The 26,850-nt window shown below is 50.1% G+C and overlaps 1 protein-coding gene across 1 annotated transcript in view; it reads left to right on the forward strand.

Annotated features, from left to right (window-relative positions):
* The window catches only part of DNAH8 (dynein axonemal heavy chain 8), a 9,979,189-nt gene that overhangs the window by 3,763,857 nt on the left and 6,188,482 nt on the right, over positions 1 to 26,850 (forward strand). Inside the window, exon 30 of the mRNA XM_069236651.1 lies at positions 15,174 to 15,369. Coding sequence (XP_069092752.1) covers positions 15,174 to 15,369 — 196 coding nt within the window. The remainder of the gene's footprint in view (positions 1 to 15,173; positions 15,370 to 26,850) is intronic.

A 26,850-nucleotide genomic window follows, 5' to 3' on the forward strand; every position in this document is an offset into this window, starting at 1 on the left:
TTCACTGTATATATGTTGTTTTAGTCTATGTGTCACTGGGACCCTGCCAGGCAGGGCCCCAGTGCTCATAAGTGTGTGCCCTGTATGTGTTCCCTGTGTGATGACTAACTGTCTCACTGAGGCTCTGCTAACCAGAACCTCAGCGGTTATGCTCTCTCTGCTTTCAAAATTGTCACTAGCAGTCTAGTGACCAATTGCACCAATTCACATTGGCATACTGGAACACCCATATAATTCCCTAGTATATGGTACTAAGGTACCCAGGGTATTGGGGTTCCAGGAGATCCCTATGGGCTGCAGCATTTCTTTTGCCACCCATAGGGAGATCTGACAATTCCTACACAGGCCTGCCAGTGCAGCCTGAGTGAAATAACGTCCACGTTATTTCAAAGCCATTTACCACTGCACTTAAGTAACTTATAAGTCACCTATATGTCTAACCTTCACCTGGTGAAGGTTGGGTGCAAAGTTACTTAGTGTGTGGGCACGCTGGCACTAGCCAAGGTGCCCCCACATTGTTCAGGGCAAATTCCCCGGACTTTGTGAGTGCGGGGACACCATTACACGCGTGCACTATACATAGGTCACTACCTATGTATAGCGTCACAATGGTAACTCCGAACATGGCCATGTAACATGTCTACGATAATGGATTTGTCACGCCCTTGGGGAGACAATTCCATGATCCCCCGGGTCTCTAGTACAGAACCCGGGTACTGCCAAACTGCCTTTCTGGGGTCTCCACTGCAGCTGCTGCCAACCCCTCAGACAGGTTTCTGCCCTCCTGGGGTCCAGGCAGCCCTGGCCCAGGAAGGCAGAACAAAGGATTCCCTCTGAGAGAGGGTGTGACACCCTCTCCCTTTGGAAATAGGTGTGATGGCTGTGGAGGAGCAGCCTCCCCCAGCCTCTGGAAATGCTTTGATGGGCACAGATGGTGCCCATCTCTTCATAAGCCAGTCTACACCGGGTCAGGGATCCCCCAGCCCTGCTCTGGCACGAAACTGGACAAAGGAAAGGGGAGTGACCACTCCCCTGACCAGTACCTCCCAGGGGAGGTGCCAAGAGCTCCTCCAGTGTGTCCCAGACCTCTGCCATCTTGGAAATAGAGGTGTTAGGGGCACACTGGACTGCTCTGAGTGGCCAATGCCAGCAGGTGATGTCAGAGACCCCCTCCGATAGGCTCTTACCTTTCTTAGTAGCCAATCCTCCTTTCTTGCTAGCTAAACCTCCTTTTCTGGCTATTTAGGGTCTCTGCTTTGGGGAATTCTTCAGATAACGAATGCAAGAGATCACCAGAGTTCCTCTGCACTTCCCTCTTTGACTTCTGCCAAGGATCGACTGCTGACTGCTCCAGGACACCTGCAAAACCGCAACAAAGTAGCAAGACGACTACCAGCAACATTGTAGCTCCTCATCCTGCCGGCTTTCTCGACTGTTTCCTGGTGGTGCATGCTCTGGGGGCTGTCTGCCTTCACCCTGCACTGGAAGCTCCAAAGAAATCTCCCGTGGGTCGACGGAATCTTCCCCATGCTAACGCAGGCACCAAAAGACTGCATCACCGGTCCTCTGGGTCCCTTCTCATCCTGCCGAGCGTGGTCCCTGGAACACAGGAGCTAGATCCCAGTGACCCCCACAGTCCAGTGATCCTTCAGTCCAAGTTTGGTGGAGGTAAGTCCTTGCCTCCCCACGCTAGACTGCAAACCTGTGTACTGCATGAATTGCAGCTGCTCTGGCTTCTGTGCACTCTTCCAGGATTTCCTTTGTTCTCAGCCTAGCCTGGGTCCCCTGCACTCCGTCCTGCAGTGCTCAACCCACTGAGTTGGCCTCCAACGTCGTGGGACCCTCTTTTGTAACTCTGCGTGGACTCCAGTTCACAAATCTTCCAAATGCCTGTTCAGGTACTTCTGCGGGTGCTGCCTGCTTCTGTCAGGGCTCTCTGAGTTACTGGGCGCCCCCTCTGTCCCCTCCTCCAAGGGGCGACATCCTGTTCCTTCCTGGTCCTCAGCAGCACCCAACAACCTCTACCGCGACCCTTACAGCTAGCAAAGGTCTGTTTGTGGTATTTCTGCGTGGGAACACCTTTGCAACCTTCATAACGACGTGGGACATCTTCCTTCCAAAGGAGAAGTTCCTCGTCCTCTTCGTTCTTGCAGAATTCCAAGCTTCTTCCATCCGGAGGCAGCTTCCTTGCACCTTCATCTGGGGTTTCCTTGGCTCCTGCCTCCATGGACACTGTCGCGACTATTGGGCTTGGTCCCCTTGCCTTGCAGGTCCTCAGGTCCCGAAATCCATTGTCAGTGCACTGCTGGTGTTTGTTGTTCTTGCAGAATCCCCCTATCACGACTATTGTGCTCTCTTGGGGTAGTAGATGTACTTTACTCCTACTTTTCAGGGTCTTGAGGTGGGGTATCTTGGACACCCTGACTGTTTTCTTACAGTCCTAGCGACCCTCTACAAGCTCCCATAGGTCTGGGGTCCATTCGTGATTCGCATTCCACTTTTGGAGTATATGGTTTGTGTTTCCCCTAGACCTATGCTTGCCTTTTGCAACCTATTGTAATTCTACACTGTTTGCATTACTTTTCTGACTCTTACTTACCTATTTGTGGTTTGTGTACATATAACTTGTGTATATTACTTACCTTCTAACTGAGGGTACTCACTGAGATACTTTTGGCATATTGTCATACAAATAAAGTACCTTTATTTTTAGTAACTCTGAGTATTGTGTTTTCTTATGATATTGTGCTATATGATATAAGTGGTATAGTAGGAGCTTTGCATGTCCCGTAGTTCAGCCTAAGCTGCTTTGCCATAGCTACCTTCTATCAGCCTAAGCTGCTAGAAACACCTCTATTCTACTAATAAGGGATAACTGGACCTGGCACAAGGTGTAAGTCCCTTTGGTACCCACTACAAGCCAGGCCAGCCTCCTACACCTCGCCCCTGTAATTATGATGCTGACGCAAGCGAGCCGCAAGCAGCTCCATCACTACAGCAAAAAGTGGCAGAGAGTGGGCACCCTTGGCGATTGGCTCTAGCAATCGTGAATGGGTCGGACGGCTGCGTGTATAGCAGGTGAGTCAGCTGAATGAATCTTGAGCTCAGCCCCACCTCCCAGACAGGTTTCTGCCCTGCTGGGGACTGAGCAGCTCAAGTCCAGGAAGGCAGAACAAAGGATATCCTTTTTGAGAGGGGTGCTACACCCTCTCCGTTTGGAAAAAGGTATTACAGGCTTTGGAGGGGTGGCATCCCAGAGCCACTGGAAATGCTTGGAAGGGCACATTCAGGGCCCTCCGTGCATAATCCAGTCTGCATCAGTTCAGGGACCCCACAGTCCCTGCTCTGGCACGAAACTGGACAAAGGAAAGAGGAGTGACCACTCCCCTGTCCATCACCACCCTAAGGGTGGTGTTCGGAGCTCCTCCAGAAGGTCCATGGATTTGGCCATCATGGATTCACGATTGTCAGGGAACTCTGGGAGCATCTCAGTGGCCAGTGCCAGCAGGTGACATCACAGCCCTCCCCCGATAGGAGCTTACTTGGTTAGGTGACCAATCCCCCTTTCAGGGCTATTTAGGGTCTCTCTTTTGGGTGGTTCCTCAGATTCGGATTGCAAGACTCCAGCAGGAATCCTCTGCATCCTCCATTTTGACTTCTCACTGAAGAAACTGCATCTGTACCCTCCAGGAACTCTACAATTTGCAACAAAAAAGCAAGATGCCTTCTGCAACATTGTATCTCCGGCTCCTGCCACCAACTGCAACAGTTTCCCGGTCGTGCATCCTCTGAGGACAGCCCTATCTTCAGCCTGCATCAGAAAAGGGAAGGAATCTCCCTTGGGGTGAAGTAGTCACTCCCCTGCTTCTGCAGGCACTAACTGCAAAGACGATCAGCTGCATGGATACCCTCTCCTGCTGAGCTGCATGGATCCTGCATCACGGGTGGCGGACTGAAATGGTCCTGACGGTCTTCACGTCCAACTGTCCAACTTTGATGGAGGTAAGAGCTTGCCTACTTACGCAAGACAGTACCCCTGTGCACCATGTGTTTTGTAGCTGCCAAGGCTTGTTGGCATCCTTCCACGAAGTCCTTTGTGCATCTTGCAGCTCCGGCCCCCAGCACTCTATCCTGCGACGCACAGTTTCATGAGTTGTTCTCCAGAAACGTGGGAGCCTTTGTCGTAGTGCTGCGTGGGCCTCTTTTGCACCTTTTTGTCCCAGTGCTGTGGGACTCCTGTGCCCGCTGCCTGGTCTTCTGTGGGGTCTCTGCGTTGCTGTGAGCCCCCTCTGACTCCCCCTCCTGGGTAGAGTCCACCTGGCCCTTCCTTGTCCCAGGCAGCGTTATTTTCCGCTAACCATGAGATTTGCGCGTGCCAAGGCTTGTTGGTTGACTCCAGCGACGCAAACCAGACTGCAATCCTCCATCCGGCGTGCAACATCACTTGCACCAACCAGGTACCCGGCTCCGTCTTCTTGGGTGCAGTACTGACTGTTCTTCTTCAACAGTGGTTCCTCTTCTGCACCTTCATCCTGGTTAGCAGGGGCTTTTGTTCTTCCTGCACTCGTCTGTGCTTCTTGGATTTGGTCCCTTCTTCCACAGGCCCTCTGGTCCAGGAACCCACTGTTGATGTCTTGCAGTCTCTTCTGGTTCTTGCATAATTCTTCTTTTCGTTTATGTGTGTGTCCTGGGAAAGTTACTGTGTTTTACTCCTGCTTTCCTGGTCACTGGGGTGTATTCTAGTACTTACCTTTGGGGGTTTCTAGTACTCCCAGCTCCCTTCTACACACTGCACTTGCCTAAGTCGTGGACCAACGTTCACATTCCACTTTCTTAGTATATGGTTTGTGCTCCCCAGGCCAATTTCTAACCATTGTGATTTTCACTAATTGCACTGTTTTCTAACTGTTTTATGCCTATTTCTACATACTAGTTTATATAATTTGTGTATTACTTACCTCCTAAGGGAGCACAGTCTCTATGGTATTTTTGGTATTTGCGTCAACAAAATAAAGTACCTTTATTTTTGTAACACTGAGTATTCTCTTTCATGTGTGTCAGTACTGTGACTACAGTAGTATTGCATGAGCTTTGCATGTCTCCTAGAGAAGCCTTGGCTGCTTATGCATAGCTACCTCTAGAGAGCCTGGCTTCTAGACACTGCCTACATTTCAGTAATAAGGGATACCTGAACCTGGTATAAGGTGTAAGTACCATACGTACCCCCTACAAACCAGGCCAGCCTCCTACATTGGTGGTGCAGCGGTGGGATAAGTACTTGTAATTGCCTTATCACTGTCACCTGGTGCTTTCCACAGGAAAGACTACTCTATACCTAGATGTAAGGAAATGCCTCATTGGCATGGTTACCCCCTGACTTTTTGCCTTTGCTGATGCTAAGTTATGATTTGAAAGTGCGCTGAGGCCTGCTAACCAGGCCCCAGCACCAGTGTTCTTTCCCTAACCTGTACCTTTGTTTCCACAATTGGCACACCCCGGCATCCAGGTAAGTCCCTTGTAACTGGTACCCCTAGTACCAAGTATCTTATGCCACCCTGGGGAACCCTCACTCAGCACATACACACAGCTTGCCAGATTGTGTGTGCTGGTGGGGAGAAAATGACTAAATCGACATGGCACTCCCCTCAGGGTGCCATGCCAACCTCACACTGCCTATAGGTATAGATAAGTCACCCCTCTAGCAGGCCTTACAGCCCTAAGGCAGGGTGCACTATACCATAGTTGAGGGCATAAGTGCATGAGCACTATGCCCCTACAGTGTCTAAGCAAAACCTTAGACATTGAAAGTGCAGGGTAGCCATAAGAGTATATGGTCTGGGAGTCTGTCATGCACGAACTCCTCAGCACCATAATGGCTACACTGAAAACTGGGAAGTTTGGTATCAATGCCAGTGTACATTTTATTGTAAAATACACCCCAGAGGGCATCTTAGAGATGCTCCCTGAAACCATACCCGGCTAGTTTTAGCAGCCTGCCACACACCAGACATGTTGCTCGCCACATGGGGAGAGTGCCTTTGTCACTCTGTGGCTAGTAACAAAGCCTGTACTGGGTGGAGGTGCTTCTCACCTCCCCCTGCAGGAACCTCTAAGGTGAACCCTTGGACTCTGTGCATGCTATTTCTTACTTTGAAATAGTACATACAGAGCCAACTTCCTACACTAGAGATATACATTGTACCTATTACATGAATCTAGTCTGTACCTTTCTTTCTGTGAGACTAGAGGTTAGGTAGGTTAGGTGCACTCTACACCACCCTAACACACACACGTGTCTGCAGCTGGACCTAGCTTTGAGGTCATGGACTCTCCCTTTGAGGACACGACCTTCAAATAATTGAAGGGGCTGTGTTCAGAGAGGTAGCTGGACATGGGGAAGAATCCAAATAAGAATTTCCTTTTTGAGCCTCCTTCTCCAGGATGACCAAGAACATGCTGGTAGCCAGGAGGAGGAGGGCGACTCTAACCCCCTTGAGTTAGAAGATAATCTTCCAGGTTTAGGGGAGGGTTCTTCCAAGGATCTGGTACCCAGTAGGTCAACTAGTGTAGCTAGTAGTGGGAGGGGAAGTCACTCAGGTAGGGCTCCCTTTACACCCAGAGAACAGGTAGCTAGGGTCACAAAAACTAGGGAAAGATCCATCTCTGCCCACTCCCATGTCACCTCAGTGTCTGAGGGGTCACACTGCACAACTCCAGGGGATGACTCTATAGATAGAGAGCTCAGAAAGCTGAGACTGGAGGAGGCCAGGCTGAGGCTGCAGCAGCAACAGCTAGCCCTAGATAGGGAGGACTTGGCAATGGAGAGGGGAATACAGGGGTTGGGGTTAGCACCCCATGGTGGCAGCAGCAATAGTTTCAGGGATTATAGAGTCAGGGAGGACTCTATAGATTCCAGAAACTTGCATAAGATAGTTCCCTCTTACAAGGTGGGGGATGACATATACAAGTGGTTTTCTGCACTTGAGAGGGCCTGTAAAGTTCAGAGGGTGCGTCAAAGGCAGTGGGCTGCTATTCTCTGGTTGTCCTTCTCTGCCAAGGGGAAGGATAGACGTCTCACTGTCAGAGAAGAGGATGCAGACAACTACAGTATTTTGAAAGCAGCACTCTTGGAAGGTTTTGGTCTCACAACTAAACAGTATAGGATCAAGTTCAGAGAGACCAGAAAATAGGCCTCACAGGGAGCCTGAAGATACCTTGGAGGAGGAACAAACAAGCCTTGGTAGCTACAACAGTCGCAGTGCACAGGGGTACTGTTCTGGAAGGAGAGGCAAGGGCTTACTGTCTCCCAAGTTGGACAGCTGTTAAAGAGGACAAAGGGCATCACTCCAGACCACCACCTGTGATGCAGGATTGTAGGAGGCTGGCCTGGCTTGTAGTGGTTACCAAGGGGTACTTACACTCTGTACCAGGTCCAGTTATCCCTTATTAGTGTAGAAGAGGTGTTTCTAGCAGCTAAGGCTGATAGAAGGTAGCTATAGCAGAGCAGCTTAGGCTGAACTAGGAGACATGCAAAGCTCCTACTATACCACTAGTGTCATATACACAATAACATATGAAAACACAATACACAGATATACTAAAAATAAAGGTACTTTATTTTTATGACAATATGCCAAAAGTATCTCAGTGAGGACCCTCAGTATGAGGATGCCAAATATACACAAGATATATGTACACAATACCAAAAATATGCAGTAATAGCAAAAGGAAGTAACGCAAGCACTGTAAAGTTACAGTAAATTGTAATAGGAGCACATAGGTATGGGGCAACACAAACCATATACTCCAAAAGTGGAATGCGAACCACGAATGGACCCCAAACCTATGTGAGCTTGTAGAGGGTCGCTGGGACTGTAAGAAAACAGTGAGGGTTAGAAAAATAGCCCACCCCAAGACCCTGTAAGGTAGGTGTAAAGTGCACCTACAACCCCCAGAGAGCACAGAAGTCGTGATAGGGGGATTCTGCAAGGAAAACCAACACCAGCAATGCAACCAAAGTGGATTTCCGGACGAGAGTACCTGTGGAACAAGGGGACCAAGTCCAAGAGTTGCGACAAAGTAGAGATTGGGCAGATGCCCAGGAAATGCCAGCTGAGGGTGCAAAGGAGCTGCCACCAGATGGTAGGAGCTGTGGATTCTGCAAGAACGAAGAGGGTTAGAAACTCCCCCTTTGGACGATGGATGTCCCACGTCGTGAAGAAGCTTGCAGAGGTGTTCCCACGCAGAAAGACCGCAAACAAGCCTTGCTAGCTGCAAGTGTTGCGTTTAGTTTTTTTTTAATGCTGCTGTGGCCCAGGAGGGACCAGGATGTCGCCACTTGGATGAGGAGACAGAGGGGGCGCCCAGCAAGTCAGGGAGCCCTCACAAAAGCAGGCAGCACCCGCAGAAGTACCAAAACAGGCACTTGGAAGAGGAGTGAACCGGAGCTCACCCAAAGACACAAAAGGGAGTCCCACGACGCCGGAGGACAACTCAGGAGGTTGTGCACTGCCGGTTAGAGTGTCGGGGACCCAGGCTTGGCTGTGTACGAAGGAAATCCTGGAAGAGTGTACAGGAGCCGGAGCAGCTGCAAATCACGCGGTACCCAGCAATGCAGTCTAGCGTGGGGAGGTAAGGACTTACCTCCACCAAACTTGGACTGAAGAGTCACTGGACTGTGGGAGTTACTTGGACAGAGTTGCTGAGTTCCAGGGACCAAGCTCGTCGTGCTGAGAGGGAACCCAGAGGACCGGTGATGCAGTCTTTTGTTGCCTGCGGTTGCAGGGGGAAGATTCCGTCGACCCATGGGAGATTTCTTCAGAGCTCCTAGTGCAGGGAGGAGGCAGGCTACCCCCAGAGCATGCACCACCAGGAAACAGTCGAGAAGGCGACATGATCAGCGATACAAGGTTGCAGTAGTCGTCTTTGCTACTTTGTTGCGGTTTTGCAGGCGTCCTGAGCAGTCAGCAGTCGATCCTTTGGAAGAAGGTGAAGAGAGAGATGCAGAGGAACTCTGATGAGCTCTTGCATTCGTTATCTAAAGAATTTCCCAAAGCAGAGACCCTAAATAGCCAGAAAAGGAGGTTTGGCTACCTAGGAAGCAGGATAGGCTAGCAACACAGGTAAGAGCCTATCAGGAGGAGTCTCTGACGTCACCTGCTGGCACTGGCCACTCAGAGCAGTCCAGTGTGCCAGCAGCACCTCTGTTTCCAAGATGGCAGAGGTATGGAGCACACTGGAGGAGCTCTGGGCACCTCCCCTGGGAGGTGCAGGTCAGGGGAGTGGTCACTCCCCTTTCCTTCGTCCAGTTTCGCATCAGAGCAGGGCTAGGGGATGCCTGAACCGGTGTAGACTGGCTTATGCAGAGATGGGCAGCATCTGTGCCCATCAAAGCATTTCCAGAGGCTGGGGGAGGCTACTTCTCCTCAGCCCTGACACCTTCTTCCAAAGGGAGAGAGTGTAACACCCTCTCTCTGAGGAAATCCTTTGTTCTGCCTTCCTAGGCCAGGCCTGGCTGGACCCCAGGAGGGCAGAAACCTGTCTGAGGGGTTGGCAGCAGCAGCAGCTGCAGTGAAACCCCGGGAAAGGTAGTTTGGCAGTACCCGGGTCTGTGCTAGAGACTCGGGGGATCGTGGAATTGTCTCCCCAATGCCAGAATGGCATTGGGGTGACAATTCCATGATCTTAGACATGTTCCATGGCCATGTTCGGAGTTACCATTGTGACGCTGTACATAGGTAGTGACCTATGTACAGTGCACTCATGTAATGGTGTCCCCGCACTCACAAAGTCCGGGGAATTGGCCCTGAACGATGTGGGGGCACCTTGGCTAGTGCCAGGGTGCCCACACACTAAGTAACTTAGCACCCAACCTTTACCAGGTAAAGGTTAGACATATAGGTGACTTATAAGTTACTTAAGTGCAGTGGTAAATGGCTGTGAAATAACGTGGACGTTATTTCACTCAGGCTGCAGTGGCAGACCTGTGTAAGAATTGTCAGAGCTCCCTATGGGTGGCAAAAGAAATGCTGCAGCCCATAGGGATCTCCTGGAACCCCAATACCCTGGGTACCTCAGTACCATATACTAGGGAATTATAAGGGTGTTCCAGTATGCCAATGTGAATTGGTGAAATTGGTCACTAGCCTGTTAGTGACAATTTAGAAAGCAGAGAGAGCATAACCACTGAGGTTCTGGTTAGCAGAGCCTCAGTGAGACAGTTAGTCATCACACAGGGAACACATACAGGGCACACTTATGAGCACTGGGGCCCTGGCTGGCATTAAAACAACATATATACGGTGAAATATGGGGGTAACATGCCAGGCAAGATGGTACTTTCCTACAAGGATCCACGCAGAACCAGAGGAAAGCAGATACAGGCAACCGATTGTCATTGCATTTGGTGCCTACAGATGCAGGGGAGTGACTCCTTCACTCCAAAGGAGATTCCTTCTTACTTCTTGTACAGGCTGAAGACTCGCCTTCACCAGAGGATGCACAGCCGGGTAAATGTTGCAGTTACTGGAAAGAGCCGGAGAAACAATGTTGCAGAGTGGAGTCGTTGCTGTAGTTGGAAATTGTTGGTTTCTGGAGGGTCCACTTGCAGTCCCAGTGGCCAGAAAATGAAGTAAACAATGCAGAGAAGTCCTTCTGGAATCTTGCACATTGAAACTGAGGACCCACCCAAGAGGGAGAGCCTAAATAGCCCAGGAAGGTGGATAGGTCACCTAGCAGGGTGACCACCTATCAGGAGGGGGCTGTGACGTCACCTACCTGACCAGGCCACTCAGATGCTCCCTGGGGCCTCTGCCCACCCAGGATTCAAGACCTGGGGTCCCTGGGCTGGTACAAACCGGTTTATGCAAGGAGGGCACCAAATGTGCCTTCCAAAGCATACCGGTGGCTTGGGGAGGCTACCCCTCCCAAGCCATGTAACACCTCCATTTCCCACGAGAAATATTTTGTTCTGCGTTCCTTTGCCAGAGCTGGTCAAGCAGCAGGAGGGCAGAAACTGGTCTGAGGGGTGGTAGCAGCGCAGGCTACCCAGAAAACCCCAGAAGACTGGTAGGAGCAATGCTGGGGGTGCTCGAAGGAGCCCCCAGAGTGCATGGAATAATACAACCAATACTGGCAACAGTATTGGGGTATGATTCTGACATTTTCAAAACCAGATATGCCCAGGTTGCAGTTACCATTATGTACGGGTAAAAATGGCTTCACCGCATTTACAAAGCGCAGTGTGTAAGGAAATGCCTCCTAGGCATGGTTACCCCCTGACTTTTTGCCTTTGCTGATGCCAAGTTACGATTTGAAAGTGTGCTGAGGCCTGCTAACCAGGCCCCAGCACCAGTGTTCTTTCCCTAACCTGTACCTTTGTTCCCACAATTGGCACACCCTGGCATCCAGGTAAGTCCCTTGTAACTGGTACCCCTGGTACCAAGGGCCCTGATGCCAGGGAACATCTCCAAGGGCTGCAGCATGTCTTATGCCACCCTGGAGACCCCTTACTCTGCACAGACACACTGCTTGCCAGCTTGTGTGTGCTGGTGGGGAGAAAATGACTAAGTCGACATGGCACTCCCCTCAGGGTGCCATGCCAACCTCACACTGCCTATGGCATAGGTAAGTCATCCCTCTAGCAGGCACTACAGCCCTAAGGCAGGGTGCACTATACCATAGGTGAGGGCATAGGTGCATGAGCCCTATGCCCCTACAGTGTCTAAGCAAAACCTTAGACATTATAAGTGCAGGGTAGCCATAAGAGTATATGGTCTGGGAGTCTGTCATGCACGAACTCCACAGCACCATAATGGCTACACTGAAAACTGGGAATTTTGGTATCAAACTTCTCAGCACAATAAATGCACACTGATAACAGTGTACACTTTATTGTGAAATACACCCCAGAGGGCATCTTACCCCTGAAACCATACCCGACTTCCAGTGTGGACTGACTAGTTTTACCAGCCTGCCACACACCAGACATGTTGCTGGCCACATGGGGAGAGTGCCTTTGTCACTCTGTGGCTAGTAACAAAGCCTGTACTGGGTGGAGGTGCTTCTCACCTCTGCCTGCAGGAACTGTAACACCTGGCGGTGAGCCTCAAAGGCTCACCCACTTTGTTACAGGAACCCAGGGCACTCCAGCTAGTGGAGTTGCCCGCCCCCTCCGGCCACGGCCCCACTTTTGGCGGCAAGGCGGTAGGAGATAATGAGAAAAACAAGGAGGAGTCACTGGCCAGTCAGGAGAGCCCCTAAGGTGTCCTGAGCTGAGGTGACTCTGACTTTTAGAAATCCTCCATCTTGCAGCTGGAGGATTCCCCCAATAGGATTAGGGATGTGCCCCCCTCCCCGCAGGGAGGAGGCACAAAGAGGGTGTAGCCACCCTCAGGGCTAGTAGCCATTGGCTACTAACCCTCAGAAATGCACACACCTCTAAATTGAGTATTTAGGGGCTCCCAGAACATAGCAAGATAGATTCCTGCAACCTAAGACGAAGAAGGACTGCTGACCTGAAAGCCCTGCAGAGAAGACACCAACTGCTTTGGCCCCAGCTCTACCGGCCTGTCTCCCCACTTCAAGAAACACTGCAACAGCGACACGTTCCACAGGGTCCAGCGACCTCTGAAGCCTCAGAGGACTACCCTGCATCTAAAAGGACCAAGAACTCCAGAGGACAGCGGCTCTGCTCCAAAGAAGAAACATCTTTGCAACAAAGAAGCAACTTTTAAAGACAACATGTTTCCCGCCGGAAGCGTGAGACTTTGCACTCTGCACCCGACGCCTCCGGCTCGACTTGTGGAGAAACAACACTACAGGGAGGACTCCCCGGCGACTGCGAGCCCGTGAGTAGCCAGAGTTGACCCCCTTAAGCCCCAACAGCGACGCCTGCAGAGGGAATCCAGAGGCTCCCCCCTGACCGCGACTGTCTGCTTCTAAGAACCCAACACCTGGTAAGGACACTGCACCCGCAGCCCCCAGGACCTGAAGGATCCGACCTCCAGTGCAGGAGCGACCCCCAGGTGGCCCTCTCCCTTGTCCAGGTGATGGCTTCCCCGAGGAGCCCCCCCTTGCCTGCCTGCTTCGCTGAAGAGACCCGTGGGTCTCCCATTGAACTCCATTGCAAACCCAGCGCCTGTTTGCACTCTGCACCCGGCCGCCCCTGTGCCGCTGAGGGTGTACTTTTTGTGCTGACTTGTGTGTCCCCCGGTGCCCGACAAAACCCCCCTGGTCTGCCCTCCGAAGACGCGGGTACTTACCTGCTGGCAGACTGGAACCGGGGCACCCCCTTCTCCATTGAAGCCTATGTGTTTTGGGCACCACTTTGACCTCTGCATCTGACCGGCCCTGAGCTGCTGGTGTGGTAACTTTGGGGTTGCTCTGAACCCCCAAAGGTGGGCTACCTTGGACCCAACTTTGAACCCTGTAGGTGGTTTACTTAACTGCAAAACTAACAAACACTTACCTCCCCCAGGAACTGGGGCGGCCGGGTGCAGAGTGCAAACAGGCGTCAGGTTTGCAATGTAGTTTAATGGGAGACCCAGGGGTCTCTTCAGCGGAGCAGGCAGGCAAGGGGGGGGCTCCTCGGGGTAGCCACCACCTGGGCAAGGGAGAGGGCCACCTGAGGGTGTGTTTAGGTCTGGGAGGGCAGTGGCCAATGGCTTCTGTCCTTGAGGGTGGCTACACCCTCTTTGTGCCTCCTCCCTGAGGGGAGGGGGGCACATCCCTATTCCTATTGAAGGAATCCTCCAAAATCAAGATGGAGGATTTCTAAAGGCAGGGGTCACCTCAGCTCAGGGCACCTTAGGGGCTGTCCTGACTGGTGGGTGACTCCTCCTTGTTTTTCTCATTGTCTCTCCTGGACTTGCCGCCAAAAGTAGGGGCTGTGTCCAGGGGGCGGGCATCTCCACTAGCTGGAGTGCCCTGGGGCATTGTAACACGAAGCCTGAGCCTTTGAGGCTCACTGCTAGGTGTTACAGTTCCTGCAGGGGGGAGGTGTGAAGCACCTCCACCCAGAGCAGGCTTTTGTTTCTGTCCTCAGAGAGCACAAAGGCCCTCACCACATGGGGTCAGAAACTCGTCTCTCAGCAGCAGGCTGGCACAGACCAGTCAGTCCTGCACTGAACAATTGGGTAAAATACAGGGGGCATCTCTAAGATGCCCTCTGTGTGCATTTTTTAATAAATCCAACACTGGCATCACTGTGGGTTTATTATTCTGAGAAGTTTGATACCAAACTTCCCAGTATTCAGTGTAGCCATTATGGAGCTGTGGAGTTCGTTTTTGACAGACTCCCAGACCATATACTGTTATGGCTACCCTGCACTTACAATGTCTAAGGTTTTGCTTAGACACTGTAGGGGCATAGTGCTCATGCACCTATGCCCTCACCTGTGGTATAGTGCACCCTGCCTTAGGGCTGTAAGGCCTGTTAGAGGGGTGACTTACCTATGCCATAGGCAGTGTGAGGTTGGCATGGCACCCTGAGGGGAGTGCCATGTCGACTTAGTCCTTTTCTCCCCACCAGCACACACAAGCTGGCAAGCAGTGTGTCTGTGCTGAGTGAGGGGTCCCTAGGGTGGCATAAGACATGCTGCAGCCCTTAGAGACCTTCCCTGGCATCAGGGCCCTTGGTACCAGGGGTACCAGTTACAAGGGACTTACCTGGGTGCCAGGGTTGTACCAATTGTATTGAGACAATGGTACATTTTAGGTGAAAGAACACTGGTGCTGGGGCCTGGTTAGCAGGGTCTCAGCACACTTCTCAGTCAAGACAGCATCAGTATCAGGCAAAAAGTGGGGGGTAATTGCAACAGGGAGCCATTTCCTTACAAATGCTCTTGATGCAATTATTCTCATCATTCATCTTTAACTTTGAACCTACTCTTTGAACCTACTCTTTAGGAATTACAGACCTCTACAGGGCTCTAAGCCTCAAAGGGCATGGCAAGAGTAAGGGGCACCCAGCAATGTAGCATTTTAGTTTGTTGAGTTAAATATAAGGTTTTTTATGGGTGCATGTTTGAGTTAGACAGAGAGCTTTGAAGGTTATGCAAGTTCTTAGTATGGATTGTGGACAGTGGTTTTATAAATAGATTCAAATAAACATGATGATCAGTAGTCAAATGCAAATAAAGTATGAAACACTGTGTCCTGCCCTGTTATTCTAGGTTATGGTTCCTAGTTTAGACGATATTCAACAATCTATCAATCGGATGATTCAATTGGTCCTTGAAGTCAATAGAGGTGTTGCACAGTGGGGTCAAACAAGAACGCCAGAAGCCAACACTATCCAGGAAGAAACTCCTTCTACTGTGTCTCCCACAGCAAGTCCTGCATCTGCAAAAACAGCTAAGAAAGAAGAGAGTGAGTTCCTGTAATACTGTATAAAATGTATTCAGATTAGTAAGTGAAAACGTTGTGTTGCGGTATTGTATTATTAATTGGTCCTATACAAATTACTGTAGAGGAACTGGAATTAACAGTGTTGCACAATTTATTGGTTGAAGTCAATTAATATACTTAGAATCACAATATCGTGCATTATTAGTACTCTATCTGATAGAGACTTCTAGCTGCAGCTTCCTTACCTTTGAATTCCCTGGTGTCAGCTTCGAATCCGGAGTTTTTTCTGAGCAATACCCTACTCGCGGGCCGTCAGACGGCGTCGTTCGGATCCGCGTGCGTCGACCAGCTCCGCGTGCGTTGTCAGCGTCGTTGGAGCCGTCTATGACATCACGGTTGTCTATATAGACGCCGTCTCGGCACGCGTACGTCAGTTCTTTTCCTTCCGCGCCGGTTAAGCGCAGTTTTGGAAAGAGCTACCCTGCTTCAACGGTTTGTCGACGCTTTTTTGGCTGTTTGGAGTCATGTCTTCGAGAAAGACAGGATTCAAGCCGTGTGGTGCGTGTCATTGCACCATGTCGGTGACGGATCCGCACCAAGTTTGTCTTTGGTGCCTGGACAAGGACCACGATTCCACCTCTTGCTCTGATTGTTGGGCCATGGCGCCGAAGGCCTTGAGGGAGAGATCCCTTAAGCTTCTTGCGGCCCGACATTCGTCTTCGGTCGGCGCGACTCCACGGAGGTCAAGGTCTCGCAGTAGGAGAAGGTCGCGGCACTGCTCCCGGAGCCCCAAGTCCTCTTCCTCGCATTCGAGGTCATTGGAAGGTAAGAGGCACAAGAAGAAGAAGAAGTCCAAGCGGACTTCGTCTTCGTCACGCCCGTCGACCGACGAGGCGTCTAGGGAACATCGACGTTCCGAGCGCGGTTCTGCGGAGCCGTCGCCAGGGTCGACTCCACGTCTTCCCCCCTTTCCGGGGACCGGATCGACCCCTGCTCAAATAAAAGAATTCTACGAGGCCATGCGTCTCGTTTTTGAGCGGGCTGTACCCTCGGTGGGTCTTCAGGCCCCGCGGGGTCAACAGGGGCCCCTTCGGATTCGACGGCGGCGGCTTCGGCGCCGTTGGGGACCTCAGGATCCGATAACGGATCTGGACAGGTGCCGGTCTCTCACAGTCGACCTCCTTCGGCGCCGGGTCCGACGTCAACGATTCCGCCACCGGGCGCCCACCGGTGGCAGCCCCATCCTTATTCCGGATGATCCGGAGCCGGAGCGACGTCGTACGACGTCGACTCCGACGGAGCCGATTCGGCCCAGATCATTGTCTGAGCATTATTTGGAACAGCCAGACGCAGGAGAGGAATGGGAGGGGTCTGAGGACCCTTTAGAATCAGGATTGCAGCAGGACTGGTATGAGGATCTAGGGGAGGCGAGTGGACTGGACACATCTCCAGATACTGGTATGCTCTCTCCTCCTAATACGGCTACGGAGGAGGGGGCTTCTTTCGCTATGGTGGTGCGTAGGGCAGCAGAGGTCTTGGACCTAGATTTGCCTACGGTGCCAGTCAGGACGAATATCCTGACAGAAGTGCTTCAGCCGGGGGTGTCAACATCGGAGCCATTGTTGCCCTTCAATGAGGCTCTTACAGACGTCCTTCTGGGTATGTGGTCCAAACCCAGCACAGGGGCTCCTGTGAATAGGACGGTCGGCCGCCGCCATAGACCGGCTCCCAGCGACCCTAGTTTCCTGACACAACACCCCACTCCTGAGAGCTTGGTTGTCCAAGCCTCTCCTTCCCGTGGTGCCTTCTCTTCCGCTCCCCTGGATAGGGAGTCCAAGAGGCTGGATCAGCTTGGGAAGAAGATGTTTTCTTCCTCCAGCCTGGCATTGAGGTCTGTAAACACCTCTTGCCTATTGGGCCGTTATTCCCATACTTTATGGGATACGGTGGCACAGGTGCTGCCCCAGGTCCCGGAGGGCGTACGGGACACTCTCACCCAGGCTGTAAAGGATGGGAGAGATGCAGCCAAGTTTACAATCCAGTGTGGCTTGGACACGACCGACTCGCTGGGCAGAGCGATTTCATCGTCAGTGGCCCTACGTCACCACGCCTGGCTACGTTCTACTGGTTTTTCAGGGGATGTCCAGTCCAGCATGATGGACATGCCCTTTGATGGCTCTCGCCTTCTTGGCGAAAAGGCAGACTCCGCGCTTGAGAGGTTCAAGGATTCTCGAGCCACGGCCAGATCCTTGGGCCTTTCAGCGCCGACACGACAGCAGTCTGTCTTTCGCCCCTTCCGAGGCTTCGGGAGGGGCGTGGTACCACGCCAGCCACAGTTTAGCCACCGTCCTCAGGCTTCACAGCATCCCGGAAGAGGACGTGGTCGTGGTACCATCAGACCCAGAGGGTCTGGCCAGAGGTCGGCCACCACACAGCCCCCCTCCACTGCACCCAAGCCCTCCTAGTGTGGTTCTGAGGGATCATGTCCGTCCAGTTGGAGGGAGGATTCATTTTCATCTCCTTCACTGGCTTTCTATCACCACGGACAAGTGGGACCTGCAGATCATACGGAAGGGCTACTCCCTTCCCTTCCAGTCTTTTCCTCCTTCTATCCCTCCGACAAAGGAATGGCTGATGGAGGACCATCTGGCTTTGCTCCGCGAGGAAGTTACAGCTCTCTTGGCCAAGGGAGCCATAGAAAGAGTCCCGATATCAGAAGTAGGCAGTGGTTGTTATTCCCGCTACTTTCTGATTTCCAAAAAGAACAAAGGCCTTCGCCCTATTTTGGATTTAAGGGACGTCAATCTCTTCCTCAAGAAGGAGAAATTTAAGATGCTCACTCTTGCTCCGGTTTTGTCTGCCCTAGACCAAGGAGACTAGATGGTAGCGTTGGATGCATATTTCCATATTCCTATCCTGCCAAGCCACAGGCGTTACCTGCGGTTCAAGGTGGGCCACAAGCACTTTCAGTTTACCGTGCTTCCTTTCGGTCTCACCAGTGCCCCTCGGGGGTTCACAAAGGTGATGGCGGTGGTGGCAGCTCATTTGCGCAGGTCAGGGATTTCAGTCTTCCCCTACCTGGACGATTGGCTGTTGAAGGCTCCTACGCCCCAGGCTCTCGTCACCCACCTCCAGACAACGGTGGACCTCTTGCATTTGCTGGGGCTCACTATAAATGTGCCGAAGTCACACCTGACTCCCTCTCAGAAAGCTCTCTTTCATCGGAGCTGTTCTCGACATAGTGCACTATCGGGCTTATCCTCCTGATCAGCGGGTTCAGGATATTCAGATTATGATTCTGATGTTTCGGCCTCTATCCTGGATCTCGGTGAGACAGACTCTGAGGCTGCTGGGAATCATGGCTTCCTGCATCCTGTTGGTCAAGCATGCCAGATGGCGCATGAGGGCTCTGCAGTGGGACCTGAAGTTCCAATGGGCACAGCATCAGGGAAATCTTACTGACGTGGTTCAGATCTCGGAGAGGACTGCAGAATATCTGCAGTGGTGGTTAGTTAACTGCGAGTGGGTCAAGGGCAGACCCCTCGCCCTTTCCCAACCAGATCTAACGGTAGTGACAAATGCGTCACTTCTGGGATGGGGCGGCCATCTGGGGAGGTGGAGATCAGAGGTCACTGGTCTCCAGCGGAATCCGGGCTCCACATCAACTTGTTGGGGCTTCGGGCGATCCGGCTAGCTTTAAAAGCATTTCTTCCTTTTGTGAAAGAGAAGGTGGTGCAGGTGTTCACGGACAACACTACCGCAATGTGGTACTGCAACAAGCAGGGTGGTGTGGGGCCGTGGACCCTTTGTCAAGAGGCTTTACGTCTCTGGACATGGCTGGAACAGCAGGGCATGACCCTGGTGGTTCAACACCTGGCAGGTTCTCTGAACGCCAGAGCAGACGAACTCAGCCGAAAATGCTTAGAGGATCACGAATGGTATCTCCATCCGGAGGTGGCGCAAGGACTCTTTCAGCACTGGGGAGAGCCTTGGTTAGATCTGTTCGTCTCCGCAGAGAACGCGCAATGTCAGCAGTTTTGCGCGTTGGAGTTTCCAAGGGGCTATCGCTAGGCGACGCTTTTCGTCGCGAGTGGAGTTCAGGCCTCCTGTACGCTTTTCTGCCTATACCACTTCTGCCCAGAGTTCTCGAGAAAATCAAGAACGACTGGGCCCAAGTAATCCTTGTGGCTCCGGATTGGGCACGGAGAGTTTGGTATCCAGAGCTTCTCAAAATGAGCATCGGTCCTCCAATCAGGCTGCCTCTTCGGGAGGATCTTCTGTCGCAGCAGCAGGGGAAGGTTCTCCACCCGAACCTGTCAACTCTGCGCCTTCATGCTTGGAGATTGAGCGGCGACAGTTTATTGTTTATGACCTCCCTCCCGAGGTCTGTGATGTCATTCTGGCAGCCAGGCGTCCCTCTACTAAGTCGATCTACGCCTGCCGTTGGAAACGTTTTGTTTCTTATTGTTCAGAGAGGTCTATTGATCCTCTTTCTTCTTCTCTGTCTAACATCCTTTTGTTTATTTTGTCTCTCGCCCAGCAGGGTTCCTCCTTGGGGACTCTCACGGGCTATCTTGCAGCCTTATCGGCTTTTCTTCAGTTGCCTGATCAACCATCTCTGTTTAAATCACCTATAGTACAGAGGTTTTTGAAAGGGCTTGTACATCTGTTCCCGCCTGTGCCTTTCGTTATGCCCCAGTGGGATCTTAATTTGGTTTTTACCTTCCTTATGTGTGCTCCTTTCAAGCCCTTGCATAACTGTCCTCTCTGGCTGCTCACTATTAAGACAGCCTTTTTGGTGGCAATTACATCTGCCAGGAGAGTGAGTGAGCTGCGGGCTATATCTTCTAAGCCACCTTATCTCATGATATATCCTGACAAGGTGGTGTTAAGAACTCGTGCCTCTTTCCTCCCCAAGGTGGTGACCCCTTTCCATCTGGGTCAAAATATCACCCTGCCCACCTTCTTTCACCACCGCATCCCTCTAAGGAAGAGGAGCGTCGCCATCGACTGGACCCAAAAAGAGCGTTATCATTCTACCTTGACCGCACTAAAGAGTTCCAGGTGGACGACCAACTCTTTGTGGGGTACGTTGGTGCAAAGAAGGGTCGGGCAGTACAGAAACAATCCATTTTGTGCTGGGTCGTTCTCTGTATAAAAATATGCTACGCTTTGGCGAAGAAGCAGCCTCCTGAGAGCTTGAGAGCTCATTCCAATAGGGGGAAAGCTGCTACCACTGCGTTAGCATGTGGCGTACCGGTGGTGGACATCTGTCAGGCCGCAACGTGGGCTTCTTTACACACGTTTGCGAAACACTACTGCCTGGATAGCCAGGTGAGAAGAGAGGGGCATTTTGCCCGTTCTGTCTTGCAGGACTTCCTAGTATAAAAAATAAATAAAAAAAAATCTTCAGACTCCAAACAGTCAAAGAGGTTAAAGGTGTATTGGTTGGTTCTTCCATGACTCTGCGCTTCTGGCACGGGAAGTTGTGGAAAAGAACTGACGTACTCGCGCCGAGACGGCATCTATATAGACAACCGTAACGTCATAGACGGCTCCAACGACGCTGACGACGCACGCGGAGGTGGTTGACGCACGCGGATCCGAACGACACCGTCCGACGGCAGGCGCGCAGGGTACTGCTCAGAAAAAACTCCGGATTCGAAGCTGACGCCAGGGAATTCTAAGGTAAGGAATCTGCAGCTAGAGTCTCTACCAGATACCTCGTTACCGAAGGTAAGTAACTTGTTCATCAGTATTTCTGTTATTGATTTTTCATTGTGTTCTGCTAAATTGTGCTTTGTAATTTGTGTTATGCTGTTTTCCTATTACTTGTCAGGAAGATTAGTGCAACAAATGTGGTGATCTGCAAGTAACTCGTTATAAGCCCAGCAACACAGACTCAGCTTTCAGCCTTCTAAGTTTGGTAAATTGACTCCAATTCAGTTGAGTAATATTAACACCTATTATTTAGAGATCTTTGAATCTGATATAAAGTGCTCTATAAAAAAAGCAAGGCATTCTTTTTATTATCCAGTATTGGATCTTTCATTGATTCACATGCTACAATCATTCCCTGTCGAGATAGTAGTGATAGTCGTCGTTAACGATCTTGCTGTCGATGGTGATGATGTCGTTGATGGAATTTTAAAAGAAGATTTATTTTTTTTACTTTAATATGTCTGAAGAGGAGGCATGAGGAAGATCTTTATTCCTGTTGGAAGGTATAGAGGGAGCAGATAAGGATGTGTCTGAGGGGAATTGTTTTTGTTTCTCCTTTTTCTTTGAGTACTTCACCTGATAATAAGTTTGAGGTATTTTCTGCTCTCCTCATAAGTCCCTTCCTGAGATCTGGCCCTCTTCTGAGATTTAGAGGAGGTGTCACTGTCCTCAACCAAAGATGTTCTCTAGGCTTTAGCTTTCTGCAGCCACAGGAGCAGCCTCCCTTCTTTGTCTTTCAAAGTTTTTGTGAGAAAGTGCAGCATATTTTCAACTCCTTTGACTTGTGATCTGGATAAAGGCAGTAAATGCAATTTTATTCCCACTGGTCTTGCAGGGACAAAAAAGGACTTTAGAGTCAGACATAGAAAAAGAAAATAAGTTTCTGGTACCTTCCTGAAGAAGAAAAACTGAGCAAAGTTTAAGGAGATTCCCTTCACACATGACATGCAGTGAAAATCTGGGGGATTCTGCCTTTCTATGGAATGTTCTAGAGGATGCCTGCACCTGATTAATCAGTCTTTAAGTTTAGTCCTTTTTTTAACAAGGACAGACATAGGCTCTTAAACTAATGGCCTAGAGCCATTATAGTCTATTATAATCCTACATACTGTTTTATCAAGGTACCATGGGACTCCCACTTAGGCGATGAGTAATGATGCAAGCATGTAAATCTATGAGAGATACCAATACTGGATAAAGGCAGTTACAGGTAAGTAACTTATTTTCTTTTTTGTTTAGGCACAGTACATTAGTTTAACAGAAATTCTTCTCCTTGATATGTTCTAGCCAATTCTGAGGATTAGGACTACAAGCACTAAATCAAATACAAGGAAGCATCTAGATGAATCCGTTACAAAATTAATATAGGCTATTCACATTTAGTTCAAAGAAAGTTGATCGAACAAAAGGTGGGACAATTTTGTGGGATTATAAGAGGTTGAATAGTCAACATTAGCTATCCTAGCTTTCCAGTTTGAAAAAGTATATTTTGAGGGCCTGTTTGATTGTGCAAAGGGAAGAGGTGTCCTTGAATTGACTGGATGGTGTTCCATACCAGGAGCACAAGCAGACCCAATTACCAGAATCTGTAGGGAAAGCAATGTGGATTTCAATAGCTGACCTTACAAAAATCTGACATACGTTTGTACACTAATTATATCCTAACTCACTTTTATTAAGAGAGGCAGGATATCCGTCACATTTGGGATGGCGCACCAGTCCACCCAACTCTAAATCAGGCCCTGAGAACTGTTTATTTCATCATATATTTTTGCATTGAAATCACCTTAAAGCAAAATAATGGCATATTTTAATTTCTCCCAACCAGCAAATATTGCAAATCCCAAAATCCCAAATATTTTTCTATAGTAGCCTTTGGGTGGAAATATAAATTGAAGACCAATATGTTTTTCGGGAATACTCAACCTAACAGATCAACTTTCATAGCCATAATATTTTCAGATTCTAATTTAATTGATGGGAATCTGCACCTTACTGTGTCCCTAATAACAGCAGTAAGCCCCTTTGATAGTCTCCTTAATCCCCTACATGCTGCAGCTTTAGAAACCACGTTAAGTCCTGGTAGGCATGGGGGCAGCAGACCTCTGTTGTAGCGTAATAATTGAAACTCCATCTATGGCCCCACAGACATTAAACAATAATGTAAATCTGGATATTTTCCAAGATACAACTTAAATATCATCTGTTTCCCATACAATTTTAGTAATTCTGCATTTGAACTCTCAAAGTATTATTTTGTTTGTTGGTAGGCTCTTTGAAAACTGCTTATTTAACATTGGTGTATCCTGTTGGCCAGGTGGTTGATAATATATGCTCATTACTGTCAATTCATTTAATTACTATCAGTGGTTCCCATGATGTAAAATTCAGCTATTTTGTCCTGGTTCATTAAGGTCAAAATATTAATTTTCCTCAAGCACATCACCTATTCAAGGGGGCTGAGTTGCTTGAACCAGGGAAACATTTTGCGGACATGGAAAGGCAGTAATATCTAACCTCAGATCAGATGCTGCTGATAATCTCTCTAATACATGATGAACATAACTTCAATTTGATTAGTCTTCCATTTGATTCAACAGAAAAGCCCACTAATTTGATATCTCCTTTCTCAATACCATTAAGGGCTAAGATAGATACAAAAGAAAGCTAGAGTGTTGGATTGTTTAACAAAATGTCTTTCAGCAATGCTACCTTTAACTGCAGCTAACCATATGACAGGAGTTATCTGAATCATTCACAGATCTGGTCTTCTGCTAACTATTGTTACAGCAGGCTTGGAGACATCAGACTGCTAATTAATGATCACTAGCTTTTGAACTTCTGACTTCTGACACATTGCGCTTTTTATCTCACTATACCTACCCAATAAAGGCACAGGAACTAAGGGCCACTCGTGCATATGTTTTTAGCGGTCGCAGACAGTCCGATTCACAGAATTGGGCCGTTTATGACAGCTAAAAACCATTTTGAGATGTACAAAGCCTACTTTGCAATTCAGTAATCTGTTACCAAATCGCAATCTAGGTTTGCGATTCGATATTAGGAAGGGGCGTGATAAGGGCGTCCCTTCCTGATAGCAACTTCCAGTAGGATGTATGAACAAAACGTTGTTTGGAATGCTGTTTCAAAACATTTGTAGTTTACCACCAACTTCAAGGTGGTGGTGATCCATTCACAAATGGGAAGGGGTCCTCAAGGGACCCCTTCTCCTTTGTGAATGCAGGTGCAAACATTTTTTAATAGCAGGCAGTGGTTCTACAGATCACTGCCAACTCTTAACCCTTTCCATATGGACGATGACTGTGAGCCGTCCTCTCCCACGGTGCTCATGTGCGTCGGATAACTCCCAGCCGTCTTCGCACATGAGCTAGGAAACCCCTCTGGTGCCAGCACCAGAGGGATTCCCTGCTGCAAAAAAAACAGCCTTAAGAGGTGGAGAACAGCTTCCCCACCTTCCGACCCTGTTTTTTGTTTTTGAGGGAAAAGATGATTAGTGCATGCGGTACGCTGATGTTATTTCTCTGAAAAAGAGTATGAAATTAGCCGATTGGCTCATTTCACTTTCACTGCATCAGTGCTCGTGGGGCTATATCAGCCCTTCGAGCACTGATCCAAACGGGAGAGGTATCCTTAGAAAGGGGAAAATCTTCCCTTTCCAATGTTACCCCTCACAAGTGGATCCCTGCTTGGGAATCACCCAAGGAGGGCGATCTCTAAGCAGGAATCCACTCCACTAAACACCAGGGAGAGGAGAGGCCCCATAGGCAAGGTCTTTTTCTCCTCCTATATTTTGTTTGCACAGTTCAGTCTTTCAGTCCCCGTGGGTAGGGGGGACAGAAAGCCCAATAGGCACCAGGGATTCTTTTTTTCATTTAGGAAAGGGTGAAGGCTGTCCAGAATGGACACAGCAATGCCACCATACCCCCAAAAATAATAGGCACAGTCTTTCTGACCCCTCCCACCCCCCCAAAGGGGGCAGATGGGGTTATTAGCCACAATGTATCACGTCCAACCCACCTCCCCCGTGAGGCGTGCAGAAAGTCCACTAGAGACCAGGGACTTTTTTTTAAATAAAAGTGGGGTGGAAGCTGCCCACCATGGGCATGGCCTTGCCTCCACTCCATATAAATGGGGACCAAAGTCTTTCTGCCCCACTGGGGGGGGGGACAGATGGAGGCAGGCAGAAAGTCCACTAGGCACCAGGGATTTTTTTTATACGTACGGATGGGGGCGCTGCCTAAAATGAGCATGACAGTGCCCCCACCCCTCCCAAACACAAATGGGCACAGTCTTTCTGCCCCCCCTCAGGAGGCAGATGGGGGTTATTGCCCCGATCAGAAAGCCCACTAGACACCAGGGACTATTTTTTTGTTAGTGTTGGGGTGGGGGCTGCCCAGAATGGGCATGGCAATGCCCCCACATCCCCAAAAAGGCCCCAGCTTTTCTACTCCTCCTGTGGGGGGCAGATGGGGCTTATTATCCTGGGGGGACACGAAGCAGAAAGCCCACTAGACACCAGGGAAGTTCTTTTTTTTAAATAAATGGGGACAAAGTCCGAATAAATGGGAACAAAGTCTTTCTGCCCCCATGGAGGCCAGATGAGGTATTTGTAGGAGAAGCACCCTGTACTGAGTCCAGGCAACCCTTAGTGATAGTGTAAGTGGTTCCAGATAACCAGAGCTCTCAAAAGGTAGCTGTGGAGAGCATCTCATGTTTATCGGGGAGGATGTAAAGCAATTGCAAATACCACACACAGTTAGTGATGTACACACAAGAAAGAACCACACTAGTGTTACAAAAAAAAAGTATTGTTTATTATAACACAGGAACTGAACTAACTGTGGTATATTTCCTAACCGGAGATATCTGATAGAGACTTCTAGCTGCAGATTCCTTACCTTTGAATTTCCTGGCTTCAGCTTGGAATCTGAAATTATTTGCTGAGCTTTACCCTGGGTGCACCGTAGGGTGGCATCGTTTGGATCTGTGTGCGTCGTTCACCTCTTTGTGGCGTCGTCAGCGTTGTTGGAGCCATCTGTGATGTCACAGTCGCCATTAAAGGCACCACCCCGGCGCGTGAACGTCAGTTCTTTTCCTTCCGCACCGGTTAAGTGCAGGTCCGGATTCGAGCTACCCTCTGCCTTTTTTGGCAGGCCTTTTTCGACCTTTTTGTCGAGTCTTTTGCAGTCTGTGCAGGATGACATCGAGGAAGATGGGGTTCAAGCCGTGTGGCACCTGCCATCACACTATGTCGGTGACGGACTCCCATCAGGTATGTCTCTGGTGCCTCGACGTAGACCACGACCTGAAGTCATGTTCTGACTGCAGGCCCATGGCCCGAAAGCTTTGAGAGAGCGGTCGCTGAAGCTCATGGCAGCCCAGCAGTTGATTTCGGTTGGTGCGACTACTAGGAGATCACAGTCCTGATTGAGGAGGTGGTCGCGAGACCACTCCAGGAGCATTAAGTCCTCTTCTTCACATTCAAGGCCCTCCGGGCACTCAGGGAAGAGGCAGAAGAACTTCAAGCGGACTTCGACTTTGTCATGCCCGTCGGCCGGCGAGACATGTTGGGAACTTCAACGTTCCAGGCATGGTTGTGCGGAACCGATGGCAGGGCCGACCTCAAGCCTCCCCCCCTTTCCGGGAGCCAGAGCAACCCCAGCTCATTTCAAACAGTTTAATGACGCCATGTACCTCGTATTTGAGCGGGCTGCCCCCACTGGCGCAACTTTGGGGCCCGCGGGCTCAGCAGGGGCCTCA

The sequence above is a fragment of the Pleurodeles waltl genome, chromosome 5 (assembly GCF_031143425.1).
Source record: "Pleurodeles waltl isolate 20211129_DDA chromosome 5, aPleWal1.hap1.20221129, whole genome shotgun sequence".
NCBI classification, from domain to species: Eukaryota; Metazoa; Chordata; class Amphibia; order Caudata; family Salamandridae; genus Pleurodeles; species Pleurodeles waltl.